This window comes from Scatophagus argus, chromosome 5 (genome assembly GCF_020382885.2).
Source record: "Scatophagus argus isolate fScaArg1 chromosome 5, fScaArg1.pri, whole genome shotgun sequence".
NCBI classification, from domain to species: domain Eukaryota; kingdom Metazoa; phylum Chordata; class Actinopteri; family Scatophagidae; genus Scatophagus; species Scatophagus argus.
Genome location: NC_058497.1, coordinates 10,675,247 through 10,694,328, shown reverse-complemented (window position 1 = coordinate 10,694,328; position 19,082 = coordinate 10,675,247). Strand labels below are relative to the sequence as shown.

Genomic DNA, 19,082 nt, shown 5'->3' with positions numbered 1-19,082 from the left:
GGCTGTACGTAAAGTTTGATTTATGAGAGATCATGTTGAGAAACCAAGTTTCTTCACTCGTGTTAGAGCTAAAATCTCAGGTCACAGATCTCTGTGTCTGACTTTCCCAAAGCAAGGGCGCCACTGCACTGCCAGTGTTTTGGTGTAATGGGTGATATGGTAGTTACCTGGTAGCTGGCCAAATGTGTTTTTGGCTACCATGGATGAAAGCAAGCTTGCTAGTAGCCATTGCGTTGAGTTGATGACAAACAAAGCAGCAAGTCACAATTCACACGCTCATTGTATTAATGTTAAAAGTAGCTAGGTTCCCTGAACTATCATTCAATTGTAGCTAACAAGTTTACTTTTTATCTGTGAGCAGTGCATGTTCTGCTGTCACGTTAACTAGCTCTGCACTATGTCAGAAGTTTCATTGCTCTGATTGGTTGCAGGTCTGTCTGGTTGCAACCAGAGGCATTTTGGTTTGTGTTCATTTATAACGCTCAATGAAAACTGAGTACAGACCGAGATGTTCACGGCTAGTCTGCTTTAAGGACTAGGTTATCTTAACATTGGTTTTGGTCTCGGTTATAGCTCAGAACCAAAATGAATCCTGTTTGTCTGCAAGAGCTGAAAGTACATACTCTACATTCACAAAGTCACCTCTGGCTGATTGTCAGAAGAGCAGCTCCAGGCTGTTCTCTCTGGGGAGTTCAGAGTAAAGCTTGGCTTTCTGAAATTGAGACTAGTTACTGTTCACGCAAGTACAATCCCCGAGCTGACATGTCATCGAAGATAAATAGGTAGTATCCTGATACTTTAAAATAAAATATACTGTATCACCATTGTCAAAACTCAGAGGCTGCGCAGATGTATCAGAGGACATTTTGTTAAACTAAATGGAATGCTGTGGGAGATGAAAGATATGAGGAGAGCTATAATACAGTCAGGCAGCACAGTGACATAAGAGAGGTTTGAATCCATCTTGAATCCATCTGAGCTCCTTACTGGATACTTTCTAGGGCCTTTTAAAGAGTCATCGTCATTGGATTTTTCAGTTTCCTCACACAGTGCACAGACATTCTAGTTGTGTCTGCCCTTTGATAGACTGGTGGTATACTTTGGTGTTCCACAGGCTCCTGTATGAGGCAGCCTTGAACAGGATAAGCAGGTACAGATCACGGATGGATGGATACAAAAGAAAGTACAAAAAACTGTGACACCATCGTTATCATCATTTTTATTTAAAATACATAATGTAATGACAGCTGCTTGTTCAGAGTCAGCACAGTGCAAGCATTAGTTTGGTGTTCACTAACATTTAAAGTGACTATTTAGGACAAAATTATAGGTGGGAAACAGTGATGTACAATAGTAAATCTGTCTAGTATATGATACAATACTAAAGTTTCTGTTTAATTGTTTCTGATTGAAAAATACAGTATATACAATATGCAGTAATGTATGTAACCGCATATTTCCGAAAAAAGCTGGTAAAAACTGCTTTTGCCCCAAATGTTAACCTTCCACCATTTTATGGGTCAGCATCAAAACCCCAGCAACTTAAACATGCATGACCACACACAGACAGTGTGACAGGATATATAAGAATTTGTAAGAATCTGTATAAGAATTTGGCTTTTTTAAAATTTTTGTGATTAAAATCACAATTTTACTGTTGTTCCTCACTGCATTTGTGTTAAATGGCCATATTAGCTTTATTGAAAATGAGCTTTTGATATTGCAGGAAATTACATACATCATCTATTTTGTTAGAAGACATAAATTATAATGTCATGTACAATTAAAAGAAGTAACCCTCAACATGGAGCAGTATTACAAAGCTCTGTGGTTAGTGAGGTAACTTAACTCTGGTTAACTCTGGTTAACTCTGGGTTTTCAGTGTCACAACACTTACTGTCATACATCCCCATGTTAACTTATGCGGCACACATAGCAGGTTGTGTTTCATATAAGGCACAGCCTACTGACCAATTGATTCTCTGGAAAATGGCATTTGCGAATCATAAGGGGTGTAGACTACACCGTTTGTAGGATGGCCTTCTCTTGATTGCATTGTTTACCCTGAAAAGTCCTTGTCCTTTCCTATCATTCTAAAAGAGTGATGAAGTCCTGTACTTAAACAGATCTGAAAATACAGCTGTGAACTTTTACATTTATTTTTTATTTGCTCTTAAACGGGGGTGTAAATCATCATTGATCAATTCTTTGGACAGCAATATGTTATTTGAAGATTGACAAAGTCTGCCATATAATTTTGATTTGATTCAATTCAATTCAGTGGACTGTGATAGATAAAAGACAATATCATATCAATATTAAATCATATACATATCATATCCCTAATAGGGTCTCCCAAGGAAAATTGGCTGTGGGCGTGGGGATACTCACAAGGCCCCAGTAGTTGAGCATCACTGTGTTGGAGTTCTCTCCAGAGAACCAGAGCATTCACCTGGGGGCTCTGTAGAAACTTTGAAAGGGGTGACTGGGAGTTACGACCCACCAGACCGAACTTGATCGGTGCTTTGTTATTGGACCTCTGTGCGAGTCACGGATTGGTCACAACAAAAAGGAGTTGCAGAGCAGGGTGTTGGTTCCCATTTTTAAAAAGGGGACCAAAGGGGTACTCACGGGAGTTTACTCATCCAGTCTACATGTGTTTCGTCTTCACAAGTGACGAAGAAGCAGAGCCTGCCTTTAGTCTGGCCTTCTCAGCCTAACAGTGTTGCAGCAAGTTAGCAGACTGTCAAATGAGTCAGGTTCGTAAAGTTTTTGTTCTTGTAATAGTTGTGACAGACTTAGACCACGGGAGTTTTAAAATAAAGGCATATATAAAAGATGATGGCATGGATTGATGTTTTCACTTTGCATTGGTCATACTGGATTGTTCATCACTGAATCAATATATGGATCCAGATCGATGAATTCTTACTCCTAAATTCATTTGACACCGTTGAGGTTGCAGCTGATTTGGCAATTGCATCTGTCTTGCTTTTAGCCTGGATCATTTGTTAAACTTCAGATTTGTCCCATATTATAGTGTGCTGGTTTGTAAAATGTGCCACTCTGGTACAATCAGAATTGTCCATGTTTGCAATTGGTCATATGCTGCAAACCCCTCCTCTTTTATGCAAACACACTACATCGTGAAATCTTGGGTTGACTTCAAATTAATAACTATTTAGCAAGGCTGTGGGTGTTAGGCTTAGTGAAGCCACATTATGAAAATATATCCTCGGTATGTTGAACTTGCTTCGTATTACAGACCTCTGTGCAGTTAAAAAAAAAAAAAAAAAAAAAAAAAAATTAGAAACTAGGACTGGCCAGACCACCATATGTGGAGGCACGAACCACACTCCGACAACTTGAACACAACTAACCAGTTTGAGACATTACAGGTATCATAGAGTGGCCACTTTGTGACACAGCTGGCCTGCTTTGACAACATGGTCAACTCAGACATTCAGAAATTAACAAAGCTCACATGCTGTAAAATGTAAAACTGACACTAAATAGTGATCAGGATTTTTTTTTTAATTGACCATAAAATTGCCATGCAATGTCTTTATTACAACAGCCTGACATTCCAACATACCATCTTAATAAAGTCAGCATTAAATGTTTCCTCATTTCCATTACATTCACATGCTATCCACTGTGATCATGTTCAGAAGTGGTATAAATGTGCTCATGTGCAAAATCATATCTACAGTTTTATTTACCACTGTTGAAGGAAAGGCGTTACTTTGGAGACAGACCTAGGATGTAAGTTTTACAACTTTTATAACTTATTTTTATATATTAATCTGCTTTAAAATGCACACTTAAAAGTTATTGTACTCAGGTGCAATGGCTTAAAAGTTTTCTTTTAAAATCTCCATAAAACAGGGGTTCCAGTTGGACTCCAGCTGGAGTTAGAGTATAAAAAGGAATAGACTATATGTAATATGAAAGTCTGTGCGGAAGTTCATCTTTTCATGACATGAAATATTGAACATTTAATTGTTTTTTGCTATTTTACAGGAGGCAGATGAAATTCACCAAATTGCAAGCAAATACCTTGGACACTATACATTACATATGCAAGCAAAATAAATATGCGTGAATCAAAATACAATCCAAATATAATTAAGGTATGACATTTGATAAACGACACCACTTGATTGCTACATATAATGAAAGCTTAGACATGCTTTGATTCACATTGTTGTGGTTTTCTGGGAAACTTCACAGAATAGACTTTGTAATAGTAAAGTCTGAAATATATTTATGATAATATTATTTTCTTTTGATATGCACAGTTTGACATGCATTCAACGCAGTATAGTACACTGTACATGCTTTAGTCAACCAATGCTACCTATTTTGGTGGAAAACGACAATTCATATTACATTACAAACCAAGTATGCTCTTCTCTGTCAGCCATTAATATTAACATCTTTTCATTTAGATCATTTGGTATCGTTTCCTGCTTTACTGCCTATGCTGTCTGTCGGAGACTTGACTTTCTGAGAGTGATATGGATCACGATGAGGGTTGCTATAACTGCGACCGCGTGTAATATTCTGTTTGGGCAACCACTATATCATTAAAACATTAAAGTAGATTTGCACCAACATGAATCATGTGACTAGGTGCAAACTGATTTTGTTTTTCACTTATTTTTTTCTGACAATGTTTCCTATGTAGCATGTGCAAATAACTGTACACTGTATTAAAGCCACAGACACCGTATGAACTGTATGAATACTAATGTTGCCTACAACTGGACCCTCTGTATTCAGACACACCACTATGTCATTCCCCTCTCATGGGGGTGGACAGTATAACCAGTGAAGATTTCACTGTGCTGTTTGTATTAGTACAGAATTCATTTGATCTCGAAAGTCATGTAAAGTACTCTTAAAGTGTTTAACAATGCATGTTAAACACTGCAGTTGTTCATTTTAGCATTGTCACTGCATGACAGACCTACCTACCACTTCTTTTTTACTTCGAAAAACAAACAAACAGACAGAAAAAGTCACAGTTTTGTACGCTAACAAAAAGCAGATGAAGACGTGTTTGTTGAAAAACATGGTACACGATTTGCCTTTTTCAAAGCATTTTTACGTGTCACAGTATGAAAAGCACAGGTGTAATTAATAAAAGTTAAGAATTTTGAATTCTGCTTTGGTACTCAGCTGGTACTGAGTTTATCATTTAGTGTTACCACTGACAAAGATAACGTTGTGGCATTGAAACGTTATCACATCTTCAAAATGCAGCACAACGTGTTGTGGGATTGCTGGTAAAAATAGTGTACATGCCTATGGACACATTAGTTATTCCACTATGGAAATTTTTGTGGCCACAATATTATGGTTATATTTTACACTCATGGGAAATTAGTATAACGTAACAAAGGAGCAAAAATGTAACGCACTATACTTAATAGGAAGTGACTTTGGACAGAGCTACTGTCATCACTTACTGAGACACCTGAGTAGAACAGACTCATTGTTGTGACTGATTGTTGATGTGAACAGCACCTGTGCTTTCTCTACTATAACAAATCAAAATATGTGCTGTAAAAAAAGTCAAGAAAAAAAAAAAGGAAAAACCTCCACAGGTACGAGGAATGTTTGAGATGCTGTCTGGCTCTGACACAAGTACACATCATGGAGACATACGTTTGGCTGAGTCACTGACACATCATGCACTTACTGTGCATCTATGTTAAGACATGGTGCCCATACAGGCAGCTGAGAGACATTTCTTTAAGGCAATGTTGAAAAAAGGTGAATTCACAGTATGTTAAACAAACGCCCAAAACTCCCAAAGATGACCGTGGATGTTGTGAGACAGTGAAGCAAACAAACATCACAAACAGATATAAGCACAACTTCCTGTTCTGCAGTGTAATTAGCTTTTGACCTCCATAAAATACGAAGCCCTGCCTCCACAACCACTGTTAACTTTATTAATAATTAATTAATAATAATGCTTGTTACTGTTCCATATTCAAACTATACTGTGGTATAAATTTTAGGTCACGTCATGTAGCCCTATCATTTTGTATAATTTGCTAAGAAAATGACATTTCTTATCATGAGATTGACTTCTGATGCCACTGATATTGACTTGTACCTATGTAAAATGTACAATGTGCTTAGTGGGTAAATTGCAGAAAAGTGTTCACTGGAGTGTTTCAAGGAAAAAGATGGATCTCATACAGAAATACGCACACACACATAGACATTCATTACATCCACTCACACACAGAGAAGCCAATTCAAGCAGTGGTTACTATAGATCTTCAGGAAGGGGGTGCACATGTCTGAAAGAAAAGAAGGAAAGAGAGAATGAAAAACAATAATTTGACCTAAACTGGTAATGCTGCTTGGTAGAGGCCCCTATAAATAAGCTTCTCTAGAGATAAAGCCAGCAGGTAGAAAGATCAGGGGCACAACACACAAAAACAAACATTTACATTCACACACACTGTCTACACACCTCTTTTGTTTACCACTTTTGAGGCTGAAGAGAGGATATCCAAGTTAGACTATTGATTAATACTGTAAGAAAAGGTTGGCTGTCACTGTAATTACGGTGGACACCTGAAATTCTTAATATATAGCATGTCAGTTGCAAAGAAAGCACTGTCCTGTCAGTTTGGTTTGGTTCTACAGCACACATGATATTCATGACGGACAACAACAACAGTCCTTGACATGAGCATGTATTTACCAGAGGAAGTGTTGGGGGTGAGGGCTCTACAGGCTCTTCAATCGGATGACCCAGCTATGGTTGTCTAAAAGTGAAAGAGAAGAGATGCCCTTTCAGTCAATAGAGGGAATAAGTTTGAGGTTTGTAATCCAATTATACAAGTTATGGTAAGCGCTAAACCCATAAAGACAGTTTTGTCTGAGCTGTGTGTAGGCTTGTCATAGGAATTGTGTTATTAACTTACTGTACGTTATATGGGCACAACCTCTGTAATATTCTCTGGCCTCCATGTTATGTTTACATGCACTTGTCCCCGAATTTTTTTAACGGCTCACAATGAATAGAAAAAACTGTGAGACAAGTTTTGCTTTCATTTCTTCTCACTGTGACAAAGTTTCACTCAAGGCAGGACTTGGTAGGGTTTGGTTTCAAAGCTGTGCTCCACAGCTCTGGTGTCGGGGTCACCGTACTTACGTTATAATGTATTATATTATATCAGTGCCATAAAATAATATCAGGTATTACGATTATTACTGAGGCATGATATCATCCAAGAAGAGCGCTTATTGTGGCAGGTCTAGCTGTGTGTTTTTTCTTTTTGGACATAAATTGGTGTATATACCAGGACATAGGTAGATAGAATGTATGCTGCTAACCGCACTGTACCCTGTTTCAAAATAGGTGAAAAGTCTGTGTGTTGCGTGTAAAAATAACGTGAGAGTTCATTATGCTGCATCACAGCATTAAGTCATTTTGGCAATGGAGGTGGATGTTTATTTGTTTAGACTGATGACTTTGGCCAGTCTATGCAGAAGGATGATGAAGGATGAATTTAAGCCCTATGACGTGTGCTCTGGGCTGGGATGCTACTGATTTGATTGCTTGCTAGATTACATCGACTTTCTTTTAATTACTTAATGTAAGAAGTGGTACACTATATAGACAAAAGTATTGAGACACACCTCTTTATTACTATATTTAGTTGTGGTATGGGGTTGTTATTCAAGGGTTGTGTTGGGCCCCTTACCTCCAGTGAAGGGAAATCTTAATGCTTCAGCATACCAAGACATTTTGGTCAATGCTATGCTTCCACGTTTGTGGCAACAGTTTGGGGAAGGCCCTTTTCTATTCCAGCATGACTGTGCCCCAGTACACAAAGCAAAGTACATAAAGACATGGCTGGATGACTTTGGTGTGGAAGAACTCGACTGGCCCACAAAAATCCCTGACCTCAATCCCATCGAACAACTTTGGATTGAAACAGAGATCGTCACCAAGGCCTTTTTGTCCAACGTTACTGCCTGACCTCATTATTGTTCTATTGCATGAATGGGCAAAACTTCCTACAGAAACTCCCCAGAATCTTATGGAAAAGCCTCCCCAGAACAGTGGAATAGCAATAGGAATAATATTAGCAGTGGAATATACCAGAAATTCATATGCCAAAAATTAGTATATGCTGGGGGGGAGTGCATCTGCCATAACTAAAATGACATGTTGTCTATCAGTAGCTTGTGCCAGTAGAAAAGCTGCAAATTAGGCATAAGCCATTAAAACAAGAGTGGTGTACCATTTGCTCTGTTTTTATCTTGGTGTTACTGGTAGTTTCTGCTTGAGGATCAAGGACATTATGGTGACATTTCTTACTTGGTTCCCTCCTCTGCAACACCTTCAGCCTCAAGCTTTCCCTCCTCCTCCATCTTCTCCTCTGAAATCAGTTCCTGTTTCCGATGTCGCCGAAGACATTTCACGACAACCATGGACAAGATGAGCAAAGCTAATGCACCTCCCACCGATGCCCCAATCGCAACTGCGATGGTTGAATCCCTCGGAGGGGGAACTGAGGAGAGGAGAGGAGAGGAAAGGGTTAAATAGTAGACAAATAATGGAGAGAAGTGCAACGCTGGCTAAAAGCTCTACTGGGCTGATTAAACAGAGTGGAAAGCAAGAAAGTGCTGCTGAGGTAGCCAGTGTCACATGTGAGTGTGGAGTGTGTGTGTGTGTGTGTGTGTGTGTGTATGCCAAAGAGATGCTGAGGGACTAAGTTCAACCTCTTGTTGGTCATTAATAAGTAAAAAGCTGACTCATCACCAGGTCCTCATGCTCCAGGAAACACACACACACACACAGACACAGCTGCATACACAGTATGTTATATACAATTGTTGTATGGTATTTATCCTTTGGTAGTGCAGCTGAGACATCACTTTTTAAAGAGTCATTAATTAAGTCAGAATTCAAGATTTTGTTTGTTTCAGTATTTCAAGTTTATATTGTAAAAACAGGGCTGCTTGTATGGTTATCTGCAACAGTGTAAACAGCAAATTGTGCAAACATGAAAAAAATGGCTGCTCAATCTGAGACAGGTGGTACATATGCATGAGGTAGACCAATAACAGAAACAACTGGATACTGAATGTCAGTTTTCTAAATCACAGAGAGAAACAGGTTGTTCAGAATGCGCTTTTTCATAGCTACGAGTGAAGCACAGCCTTAATAACAGCACAAGCTATTCAACTTTCCTGCTACTGTCATTAAGAGTCTAATGAGAGACGAGGACAGGAGCGGAGACATTAGCCACTGTTCCTGCCTACAAAGTCTCAAAAGTCAACTTGATGAGCGAGTAGTGAGCATGTGGGGTGGAGCTTGCCCTCGTCACACTCTGTGGTCATGGGACTGCATTTTTGCAGGCACAGCAAAAATTCATCCTTACTTGTTTTTGTGTGAAGGAGATTTGAGACAAATTCAACTCACACACAAAAGAGCTCAATTTCTCATCTTGTTGCCTCTTTATCAGGGCAATCGACACATCCTCTATTTTGACGTTGATTACCATGGCAACAAGAGATGCTTTAAGCATTCCGTCATTTAGCACTGAATACCTGAAAGGTTTAAGGGACGCTAATGTGAGGTATAACAAAATCAGGCAATTTATCTTTAAGGCAAGGGCTATGATTTGACACAGTTCACAGTTTTGTATCTTGAGAAGGGATGGTAAGTATCTTACGTTCAGTGACAACTTTGAGCTGTATGACACCATGTCCCTGAATGCGGTCTGGGGGGTTTCTCACATAGCAGTTGTAAACCCCCTCATCCTCAAGCTGCACATCTGACAGGGTGAATGACAGGTCGTTCTTATCCAGGTTCCCGGAAAACATGACCCTTTCTCCAAACCGGTCTGAACGAAGAGGCACCATTCCTTTTTTCCTGGAGTATGTCATAAACTATGGAGAGAAAGAGGGAGAGGGGGAGAGGGAGAAAGAGAGGGAGAGAGAGTGTTCATAATGGGTATAAAGTTTTAAGATGTATGCCTCATAGTTGCATAAAGGCTAGCAGCCATTTTACCATCTCTTCTGTATCATTTAATGTTTCTTGGTAGGTCCAGTTCATGGCAAACTTCGTGGCATCCATCTTATAGCAGGAAGTAAATATGCACTGGATTCTGACAGTTGTTCCATTCAGTGCATTAATGTAACTGGACACAGTTACATCCATGCCTGAACAACCTAAAACAAAAACAAAACCAGTGTTAATGCCAGCACCAAATAATAAAATCATGCAGCTGTAAGGACTGAAAAAGATATGAATCAACATGTATTTGCTGGATTATGAACAAATGTGAACAGAAAAACTCAAACTAAGTATATCACAAATGCATGAGTAGTGAGTGAGTATTGAACGCAACATTAAAACCACATGCTTAATGTTTTGTAGGTCCCCCTTGTGCTGCCAGAACAGCTCTGACCTGTCAGGGGAAGGGACACAGGAGCTCTGGGGGTGTTTTGTGGTCACCAGTGTCAGAATGTTGTATCCTTTGGTTCCTGTGCACTGAAGGTGGGAAGGTGGATTTGGCTTATTCTGGTGCGTTCCATTGATTCTTGATCATGTTGGAATCTGGGGAGTCTGCAAGCTGTTGCTGTTGTCCTTGAGACATTTCTGAGCTTCACCTTACCTGTCAGTGGTTTTAATATTAAGACTGATTGGGGTACATATTAAAATAAGTTAACTGAGAAGAAATTTTGGTTCAGTAATTTCTACATATCGAACAATAAATCTGCCTGAGTTTGTCAAGATGAGTTGAAAGTCGGTCATCAGAGTTGCCAAGTACAAAGGTTTATTTATTCTCATTGCCTGTACCACACACAACATTTTTTTTAAATACCAATACCTATAACAATTATTATTAATCAAGGATAACTGATATTTGGAAACAATGTACATTTGCAGTAAAAATAGAAATCTTGGCCTTAAAATTTAGAATAACCAGTAATGAAAAGTACAGTAACTACTACAGTTTTTTAAGTACAAGTACAATGTCAAAGTTCCATGTCATCCTCACACCTGTATGAAGCATACACACTGTAGACTAGGACATTTTCAACTACAAGAGGTGCAATTTGTCAGCAGTTTCAGCTTCCCAGCATGTAGTGAGGTTTTGGTTTCCATGTAACTGCTGACTCATCTTCTGAGCTTCATCTAAAGGCTGCTGTCTTTCGGGCTGACAATCATTTCATGTGCATTCCTCAATTCAGAGAACAGATTTAACTGTGAGCAAATACCGCAAAATTACTGCACATCAAGCAATATGTAATATACTTATGAATTCCTGGGAGATCTGTTCAAAACACAGACGGTATGCAGAAAGTGGCGTTTCACAGCATCTTTGTAAGCCCTTGGTTCATTGATTACTCTGCACTGAAAATAAAAAGGGGGCTTACACTTACACGCAAGTTTCCACAACAATGGCATTTTTGTTGAGCTTACGTATTATTTCAATCATCTATTGCTGCAGAAGAAGGTGGCAGGCATGTGGAAACATCAGGATTTCAGCTTTGAAATTGCTAATGGCAGTCAAATTAAAATTTCAGATTTCAGTTTGTTATTTGACGACATTGATCTGGCATTAACGGAATTGGTCAATGGAAACATTAGAATTAGTGGATTAAGTCAACGCCGCTCATGCATTGTGGGTATCTGATTTTGCAGTGTGCGTTTTGCTCGATGGCAGGAGTATGTTTAAAATATTGTGAGGAGCGTTGCAGTTGATGAAGTCATCAGGCTGCCATCCTGACGACTTCATCAAATGCAACACTTCGCATATTCTTCCAATTTGGAACACTGAAAGGGAGCAAAAGTAAAAGGTCCTCAGCTACCAATGATCTTCGTTCTAAATAATTTGATCAGTGGTCTCTGTGAAGGCCGGTCAGAAGAAGAGCTGCTTAGGTAAAATTTCTCTATGCATTGCTAAAAGGCCATAGGGAAGTGCAGGGCTTCAACAGTGTCCCTGTCATCCCAGCCCTTTTAGCCAACCAGTCTACAGAGCGAGACTGACAGACAGTCGCTTAGCAATGACACAGAGACAGAAATTTTCACAAACTCTCTCTTACAGAATTCTGTATTCTATTTATTTTTTATTTTCTTTGTATTTCTGTGGGGTTTTTATGTTTTTTTTTTTTGCAGTTTACAGAAGCTTTTGTTCATTGTTCGAAACCTATTTCTCTAATAAATATAAAAACGTATTTCCTATAGATGGTAACAGAGTAAAGAAACAACAATTGTGATTGGTGATCAGCATTGGCTGATACTGCTCCCAGCAGTTGACTGGTCCCAAAAATCCTGATCAGGACACCCTTAAACAAAAAAAATGTTTTTTAAATCTTATATGATCTTGATCTTACAGTAGGTACAAACTAGTCACAGGACACGATTTTAGTACGAATGGTAACTTCTGCATTTCATTTTCATGGAAAAAAAAATGATCTGTAGGTCTGTACCAAACAAGCATGTTCCCTTACATCTGCAGATTATAATTTGTAGACCAGCAGTAGTCATAAATACATTATACATTTTATCCAGAAATTGCAGCTCCTGTGATTTGGACACTGCATTTGCGCACATCGCGATTTTGGTAATATTTCAATTAATTGTTCAGCAGACTAGAAACTTAGATATTTGCTCAGAGTGCCACTTAACGATGTATGTTGAGGTTAACATCCTAAAAAGAAAGCCAGAAGCATGTAGCTGCATATAATATGACTTGAAATGAAATCAAAGTATCATTTAGTTTCTACAAGTTTCCTCCTCCCCTCTAACATTATGTCTCAGCATGGGCCTACACTCCCCAGACAGAATCTGTGCCTCTCTCTCAGTGTGTGTGTGTGTGCGTGTGTGTGTGTGTGTGTGTGTGTGCGCGTGCAGGAGATGGGACTCTGCACCATTCTCTCCTCTGCAGTCGGGTGTTTCTGGCTCCCTTCCCACTGCTGCTGCACCACTCTGCCTCACTGCAACATAAACACACACACACACACACCCACATGCACTTCCTGCATCTCTTCCCATCATCCACATGTATAATTCACAAAGACACACACATTCACTCACACTTTCGACATCTCTTTCCATCGTCCATATATATAGAATTTCCACACACACACACACACACGCACACACACACCTGTATGCTTGCCTGTACGCACAGCTGATAGTGTCACATTCAAGCAGATGCTGTTGTTACTGGCCAACACTATGTGCAGTACACATATGTGCCTTTACACAGAACTACAGTGTGAGAAACTGTCTGATAAAGGCTCGTGCTGACTCAGCAGTCCTGCGGATACTGAGAAAGAGAGGCAGACAGAGAGACGCAGAGAGACAGAGACTTGCTAACAGATGAAATACTGCAGTGAAGCAGCTTCGTGCGACTCCTCCCTCTCTCTCTGCCCCTCCCTCTTTCCTCTTCCATCTTTGTCCACTTCTCCTGCCTCCTCTCACGGCTATTGCCTACAACCTCTTCCGTCCGACCCCTCTGCTACCCTCAAAATTTCAGTTTTTCCTGTTCCTCCCTCTCCTCCCTTTCCAGTGCTCTGTGCATTTCTCTCTCTTACTCCTTTCTCCTTCCCTCCATTGTTGCTGACTCTCACAAGGTCAAAGCAGAAAAAAGGTAAAATGTAGGTAGGTCTGTTACATCACCTCTCCTGAGCAGTCCCCCGTTCCTCTTTTCCGACAGTATGTGACCATGTTTTTGTTCGGTTTTACATATGCATACAATCTTATTCACAGTGGATGTGTATATTCGTAAATGAATGGCACCAGCAGATGCCATTTGTTTTTGTTTTTTTTTTATCTTTGTGGTATAAAAACCTTTTAAAAATATATACAGCTTTTCATCAAAAATAGAAATGACATTCACGCATCGTTCTTACAAATGAGAAGAGGCAGAAGGACAGCGTAACATATCTATCTGTCTTTCAGATGAATTTTTTTCCATAGAGTATGCACAAATATTTTTCATCTCGAAAAGAAAGCTTGTCCCTAAAACTACAACCTTTTTATCATCCAGGATGGTTTCTACAAATATAACAGTGAAGGTTTTTTTTTTTTACAGTAGTCTGAACTGGCCCAAACTCTCCTGCTTTCAGAACCCAATCCAATTAGGCATCAGTGGGATGGCATGGACAAAGCTTTTCAGAGTAGAAATCCACTGAAGACCAACTTGACAAATCCACAGACAACATGCTTTGAAGGTCTAAAAGTGATTTAAAGCTGCTTTAAGGGCACAAAGGGCTGCAGCTTACTCTTGTAGAGGATGTTTCAAAAGATTTTCACTTTGGACTTGATTTTCATGACAATTATTCACTAGGACTGAGATGTTCCAATGTCTAAATCACGACTTGTTTCGGTCTTGAAGGTGGATTTAGGGTGTAAGAGATACTGGTCCTGAGTGATTTGATAGCGTAAACTCTGGTCTTGAGTGTGCTGACACTTTAGGTTTATCAAATGCTTTTAAAGGAGCCAGCTATCTTCAGAGAGCTAAGCAACACTATCAGGTGTCTCTCAGATTGTGGACCAGGTTGGGTCTCTTTGTCTTTGGCTAAAGTAAGTAGCTGCTGCTTTTGGAAACATCAATGAGGACCGTGATGCTTTTTAGGGGTCTCACCTCTGAGTCCCACTTTCTAACCAGTGTTCATCATGAAGACTTTTCAATACACTTAAAGGAGGAGCACTTTTAAAAGTCTTTATATGTCCCCCGGGCAACATTAGCCTAAGGATGATGGCATCACAAAGAGTAAAAGCATACCATCGGATATAATCCCAGATCAGTTGCTGGTGAAAAAAAATGATTAATTTCTAAACTGCTTTCAATAGGGCACTATTTATTTATTATTTGGCAGGAACACTTGTTTGTGTGAGACAAGTGATACTATTGATGACAAATGAGTTACTTTTGCAGCTTCACCACGCAATTCTGCATAGCAAACCTGTGAAGCCCTTTACATTGTTACACGCCACCTTCACATTGTCATGGGTCTGATGTTGTTTATTTGTGATTCAGCTGTGCTCTGTCCTGCTAGGCTTAGCTCTGGTGCCTCCTGCTTTGGAGAAAGTCAAAGCGCATTCTGCACACTGCAGCACTCCATGCTCAGGTGCCAAAGGTGGAGCTAATTAGCAGTCAATACCGCTCACAACAAAATTATGACATCTGTCAGTAATGCCTGGAGGAGCTGCAGGAATCCTGTTGACTCAGTCTCTGAACAAACAAAAACAGAACTGTGTGAGCCAGCAGTACTTCTCTGGGGTATGTTAAAGTAACGTTAATGTCTAAACACAGAGGCACAGACAGGGATGCACTATCCAGTACCGTGACGTCATTTAAATCTGAGTAATAGGCTTGGTAACTGCACAAACCCATGCTCTTTTATGATCACTGGTCAATACCATTCAACATGGAAAATACTGACCGGAATTACTAACAGCTGAAAGGTGCTTTATAGTCCTTGTCCTCCTCTCCCCTTCACTCTCTCACTGTTATACATTACCGAAAGTTGTGTCTACTTATAGTCGAGTCAGAAAGTCTGGCTGCTTTAAGATACAGCACAAAGACGCCATGGGATACGTCCTTATCCAGTAGTACTTCAAAAGCAAATAGTGACAGTTCCATACCAAAATGCTGATGAAAAGAGTGTAAGTAAATAACAATTAAAGGCTCACTGTCAAGTACATTTGAAAAGTGCCTTAAGTTTACTGTTCACTATTGTACTAACACGACATAAGAGTTTCAGTTTGTCCTGTCTGAAGTCCACTGCATTTAAAAAGTACATGCATAATCTTTTCAGTGTGCTGCTGCCCTCTGCTGTTTCTTTGCAAGAACTGTAATGGTGGGGTTGCTGAGTAGAATTAAAACACTGATGGGCAGAAGAAAACAGTGGCTGGAGATAGCAGCAGTTTCAGAAGTCTGCAAAGGTCCATTAATGAATCAATTACCAGCTCCATTAATGTCCAGCAAAGAGTGGCAGTGTGTGTGGTTATGGGAGGATTTTTTAATCAGCAGTTAAAACCTTGCTCTCACATGCTTGCAGAATGTTCTTCACTGGGGCTGCAACTAATGTTTTCTTTTCTTCATTATTAGCTTATCTTCCTATTTTGTTCCAGGAGAATCGCTCTTAACAGTTTTCAGACAACAAAATGGCATCTTGAAATTGCTTCTTTTGTCCAAGCAATAGTCCCTAAACTCAAAGACTCTTTGCTTACTATCATAAATGACAAAGAAAAACAGCAAATGCATTAATTTAAGAGGATGGAAACAGATCATGTTTTTCTTGAAAAATATTCCAACTTTTGTCTTTACTGACCTTGTTGTTTTTGTGGGGGAGCTCAGATCTGTTATTCAGCACATGTGGCACGTAGAGATGTTACATTCTCAGCACCTTAATGAGTGTAAACTATAGTAAATATATATCACTATATTTACATTTTAAATTAAAAAAGTCACAGTTGGCTGATGGGTTCAGAATTGAATGCAATATTGTTTTGAATTAATTTAATTTAAGCTAATACACATCTAATAAATAATTAAGATTTAAAGAGTAATGCGGTATTCTCTTATTTTTTTTCTTTATTGTAGACAATATCCTGTTGCAAAGGGTGCAGAAAGATGCAACTGTAGCTCAGTAGCATCTCCATGCAGCAAGCTCCCCCACCAACAGTAAACTCTGGGGGGCATCTATTTCAGTTGGCATGGGTGAGAAAGCAAAGGCTGACAACATTATCTAGAAATACACTGGTGGTGATTTCTCCAATGCAATCTCCAAACCAGAGAACTATTGTTTTAAAATCACAAAAAAGAAGAAGATGAAACTGGATGAAAAAAGAAGTTTTCCAGGAAATTGGATGAACTTTTATATGATTTATTTACTGACTGATTCATTGTGTTGTGCCGACCAATAATTAACAATTCAGATAATAAGCCACTTTGGACTGATCTAACCCCTCACCCTTCTCCATCAAGGACAAATATCTATCTCCCCCTAAATGTTATGGCAGTGTTTTAACCAAAGAACAGCCTCTCCCTGTGCGGTGACCCAGCCTCACATCCTGCTTCCTGCTTTATGAACCTCACCTCGTCTTGGGTGCAAAGGCCCACAGATTTATTTGCAAAGAATAACTGGATTTTTCTAAATCTTGGATGTTATTGCTTCATTAATACATCAATGGTTTCATGATCATCTATTCATCCATTGATTCTCCTTACTAGTGAGCAAATGAGATTTAAGATTTAATTTGTCCCAAGTGGCTTTACTGTTGCATCTCATATTGCAAATACAGGAAACAGCAGGAGCACTGCTTGCACAATGCAGGATGAAATTGGCTTCTTCTTTTTTTTTTGTAAATCTCCTCTAGAGCACCACATTTGTATTAAAACCTATTTGATCATCCTCAGATTGGAGTAATTGTGCTGTGGGTTTGATCAGATCTGGGTCACGCTGTGCTCTGATCTGACGGCTGTATTGTATTTTTAATCTTTGAATTATCATGAGCCAGTTTGGTTAAAGATGTTCACATCTGCTCATTTCATGCACCCGGTGGTCATATAAATTCATAGACCTATTATTTAGATGATGCCATGTCACGGGTTATATGTTGAGTGCAAGGCCTATAAATATCAACAGCACATTATTAGCACCTTATTATAGGCCTATTTCTACCCATCACTCACAACACTGAGTCACACAGACCTCGGGTATCATATCATTCTGCATGCAGGCTGGCCATGCCAACACTTATTTTTATATAGTGCATCACAATCCCGTTTAAAGGCTGTGGTACAAGAGGGCACTAATTTAGCTTTAGGAGACGAAGGGGGCAAATGAGTCCTTACACAACTAACTGTCACAACGGATCAGATATCAGCTTCACTAAAAGCGATCGCGGAAAAATCACAACACTCTGCTTTAGGATTGATGGTTATGTTTAACTGGGAAAATGCTGGAATACCTACTAACCGACATGATCTCACATTACACCCATTAACACCCCCCACCCTTCACTGTGAGACACTCAGAGTCATATATGAGGTGAAAACAGAAGCGAAGATGCAGCAGTGTGTGTGTGTGTCGGAGCTATCGTCCCATCGAGCTGTAAATCCGCGTATCAATGTATGAAAGCATCGATCGGTTTGGCTGTTTAGTTTCTTACCAGAGAGCGCGAGCAGCAGCAGCGCCGCGCTCAGCAGCTGAACGCCAGACCTCCTCTTCTCCTGCGCGGGGGGAGACATCTTCTCTGCTTCTTATTAGAAAAAAATCCCACGTTTTCAGAAAAAAAAATTTACGTAGTAAAAATCAGCAGCAAGTCTGCTTTTGGTGTGTGCGTTAAAAGGCTTTATAAACGGTAGGTTTTTGTTTTAGAGGCAGGACATGGCTGGCAGTGGCTGTAGCCTTGGAGTTGATCTCATGGTTGACGGTGTGTTGGCGGTGGAGGAAGGAGGGACGGGAGGCACACTCTAAAACAAAACAAAAAAACATGTTTTCCTCATACTTAGAAACACATCACTTGTAGCAAACCATTTAAGTAGAATAGAAAGCTTTTATTGTCATTGTACAGGTAGACACAAGTGACACAAATTAGCTGAAAACGTGAATTAAAAATAACACAGTGTATGAACACAGTGTCAACAAAGCTCTATTGTACTGAGCATAGAGCAATGAGTTAGACACCATCATCAAAACACCAAATGGAAGAATATATTTTGGATAAATGGTCAAACATAATCCATTAGAGATCCAGAGACTTGTCAGATCTGTGCCAAAGATCACTGCTAGGACACTTTGAGTTTTCCCTCAACACACAAATTGTTGGACAGGCCAACTTTTGCCACTCAGTGTAGTTGCAAATTGCAAACTGCTAAAAAGCTAAAATTGATGCTTCGGTTATATGAAATTATTTTATCATCCACGGTTATTTCCACTTTTATATGATTACTAGCTCAATAAGCTTTAAAATGAATTCAGCTGAACACATTTGGAACATAACTAGTTGTGTTGCTGAAGGGCTACACGACAACAGAAATGGTTGGGAGCCACTACTGTATGCATGGTCT

At 39.5% G+C, this 19,082-nt stretch overlaps 1 protein-coding gene across 3 annotated transcripts; it reads right to left on the bottom strand.

Annotated features, from left to right (window-relative positions):
- Window positions 1-5,265: 5,265 nt before the first annotated feature.
- Window positions 5,266-18,456, bottom strand: scn2b (sodium channel, voltage-gated, type II, beta). 3 transcript variants are annotated; one of them, XR_006843399.1, is made up of 6 exons: window positions 18,182-18,455; window positions 10,055-10,215; window positions 9,717-9,933; window positions 8,357-8,549; window positions 6,731-6,794; window positions 5,266-6,320 (listed from the first exon to the last, which is right to left on the bottom strand). XR_006843399.1 is itself a non-coding variant. In XM_046389584.1 (5 exons), the coding sequence occupies exons 1-5, from the start codon at window positions 18,258-18,260 to the stop codon at window positions 6,785-6,787; spliced, it is 660 nt and encodes a 219-aa protein (XP_046245540.1). In that variant the 5' UTR covers window positions 18,261-18,455; the 3' UTR covers window positions 6,327-6,784. The 3 variants fall into 3 exon arrangements, 2 of the variants coding, with proteins under 2 accessions (XP_046245540.1, XP_046245541.1); XM_046389584.1 differs by lacking the exon at window positions 5,266-6,320 and having other exon boundaries at window positions 6,327-6,794; XM_046389585.1 differs by lacking the exons at window positions 5,266-6,320; window positions 6,731-6,794 and having other exon boundaries at window positions 8,353-8,549; window positions 18,182-18,456.
- Window positions 18,457-19,082: the final 626 nt, after the last annotated feature.

Bases quoted from the DNA above. Each gene is read 5' to 3' on its own strand.
- scn2b (XM_046389584.1), bottom strand. From the start codon at position 18,260: ATGTCTCCCCCCGCGCAGGAGAAGAGGAGGTCTGGCGTTCAGCTGCTG. The intron at 10,216-18,181 runs GTAAGAAACTAA...TTTTTGTTTTAG, and splicing joins GCTGCTGCTCGCGCTCTCTG to GTTGTTCAGGCATGGATGTA. The intron at 9,934-10,054 runs GTAAAATGGCTG...TTCTCTCCATAG, and splicing joins TAAATGATACAGAAGAGATG to TTTATGACATACTCCAGGAA.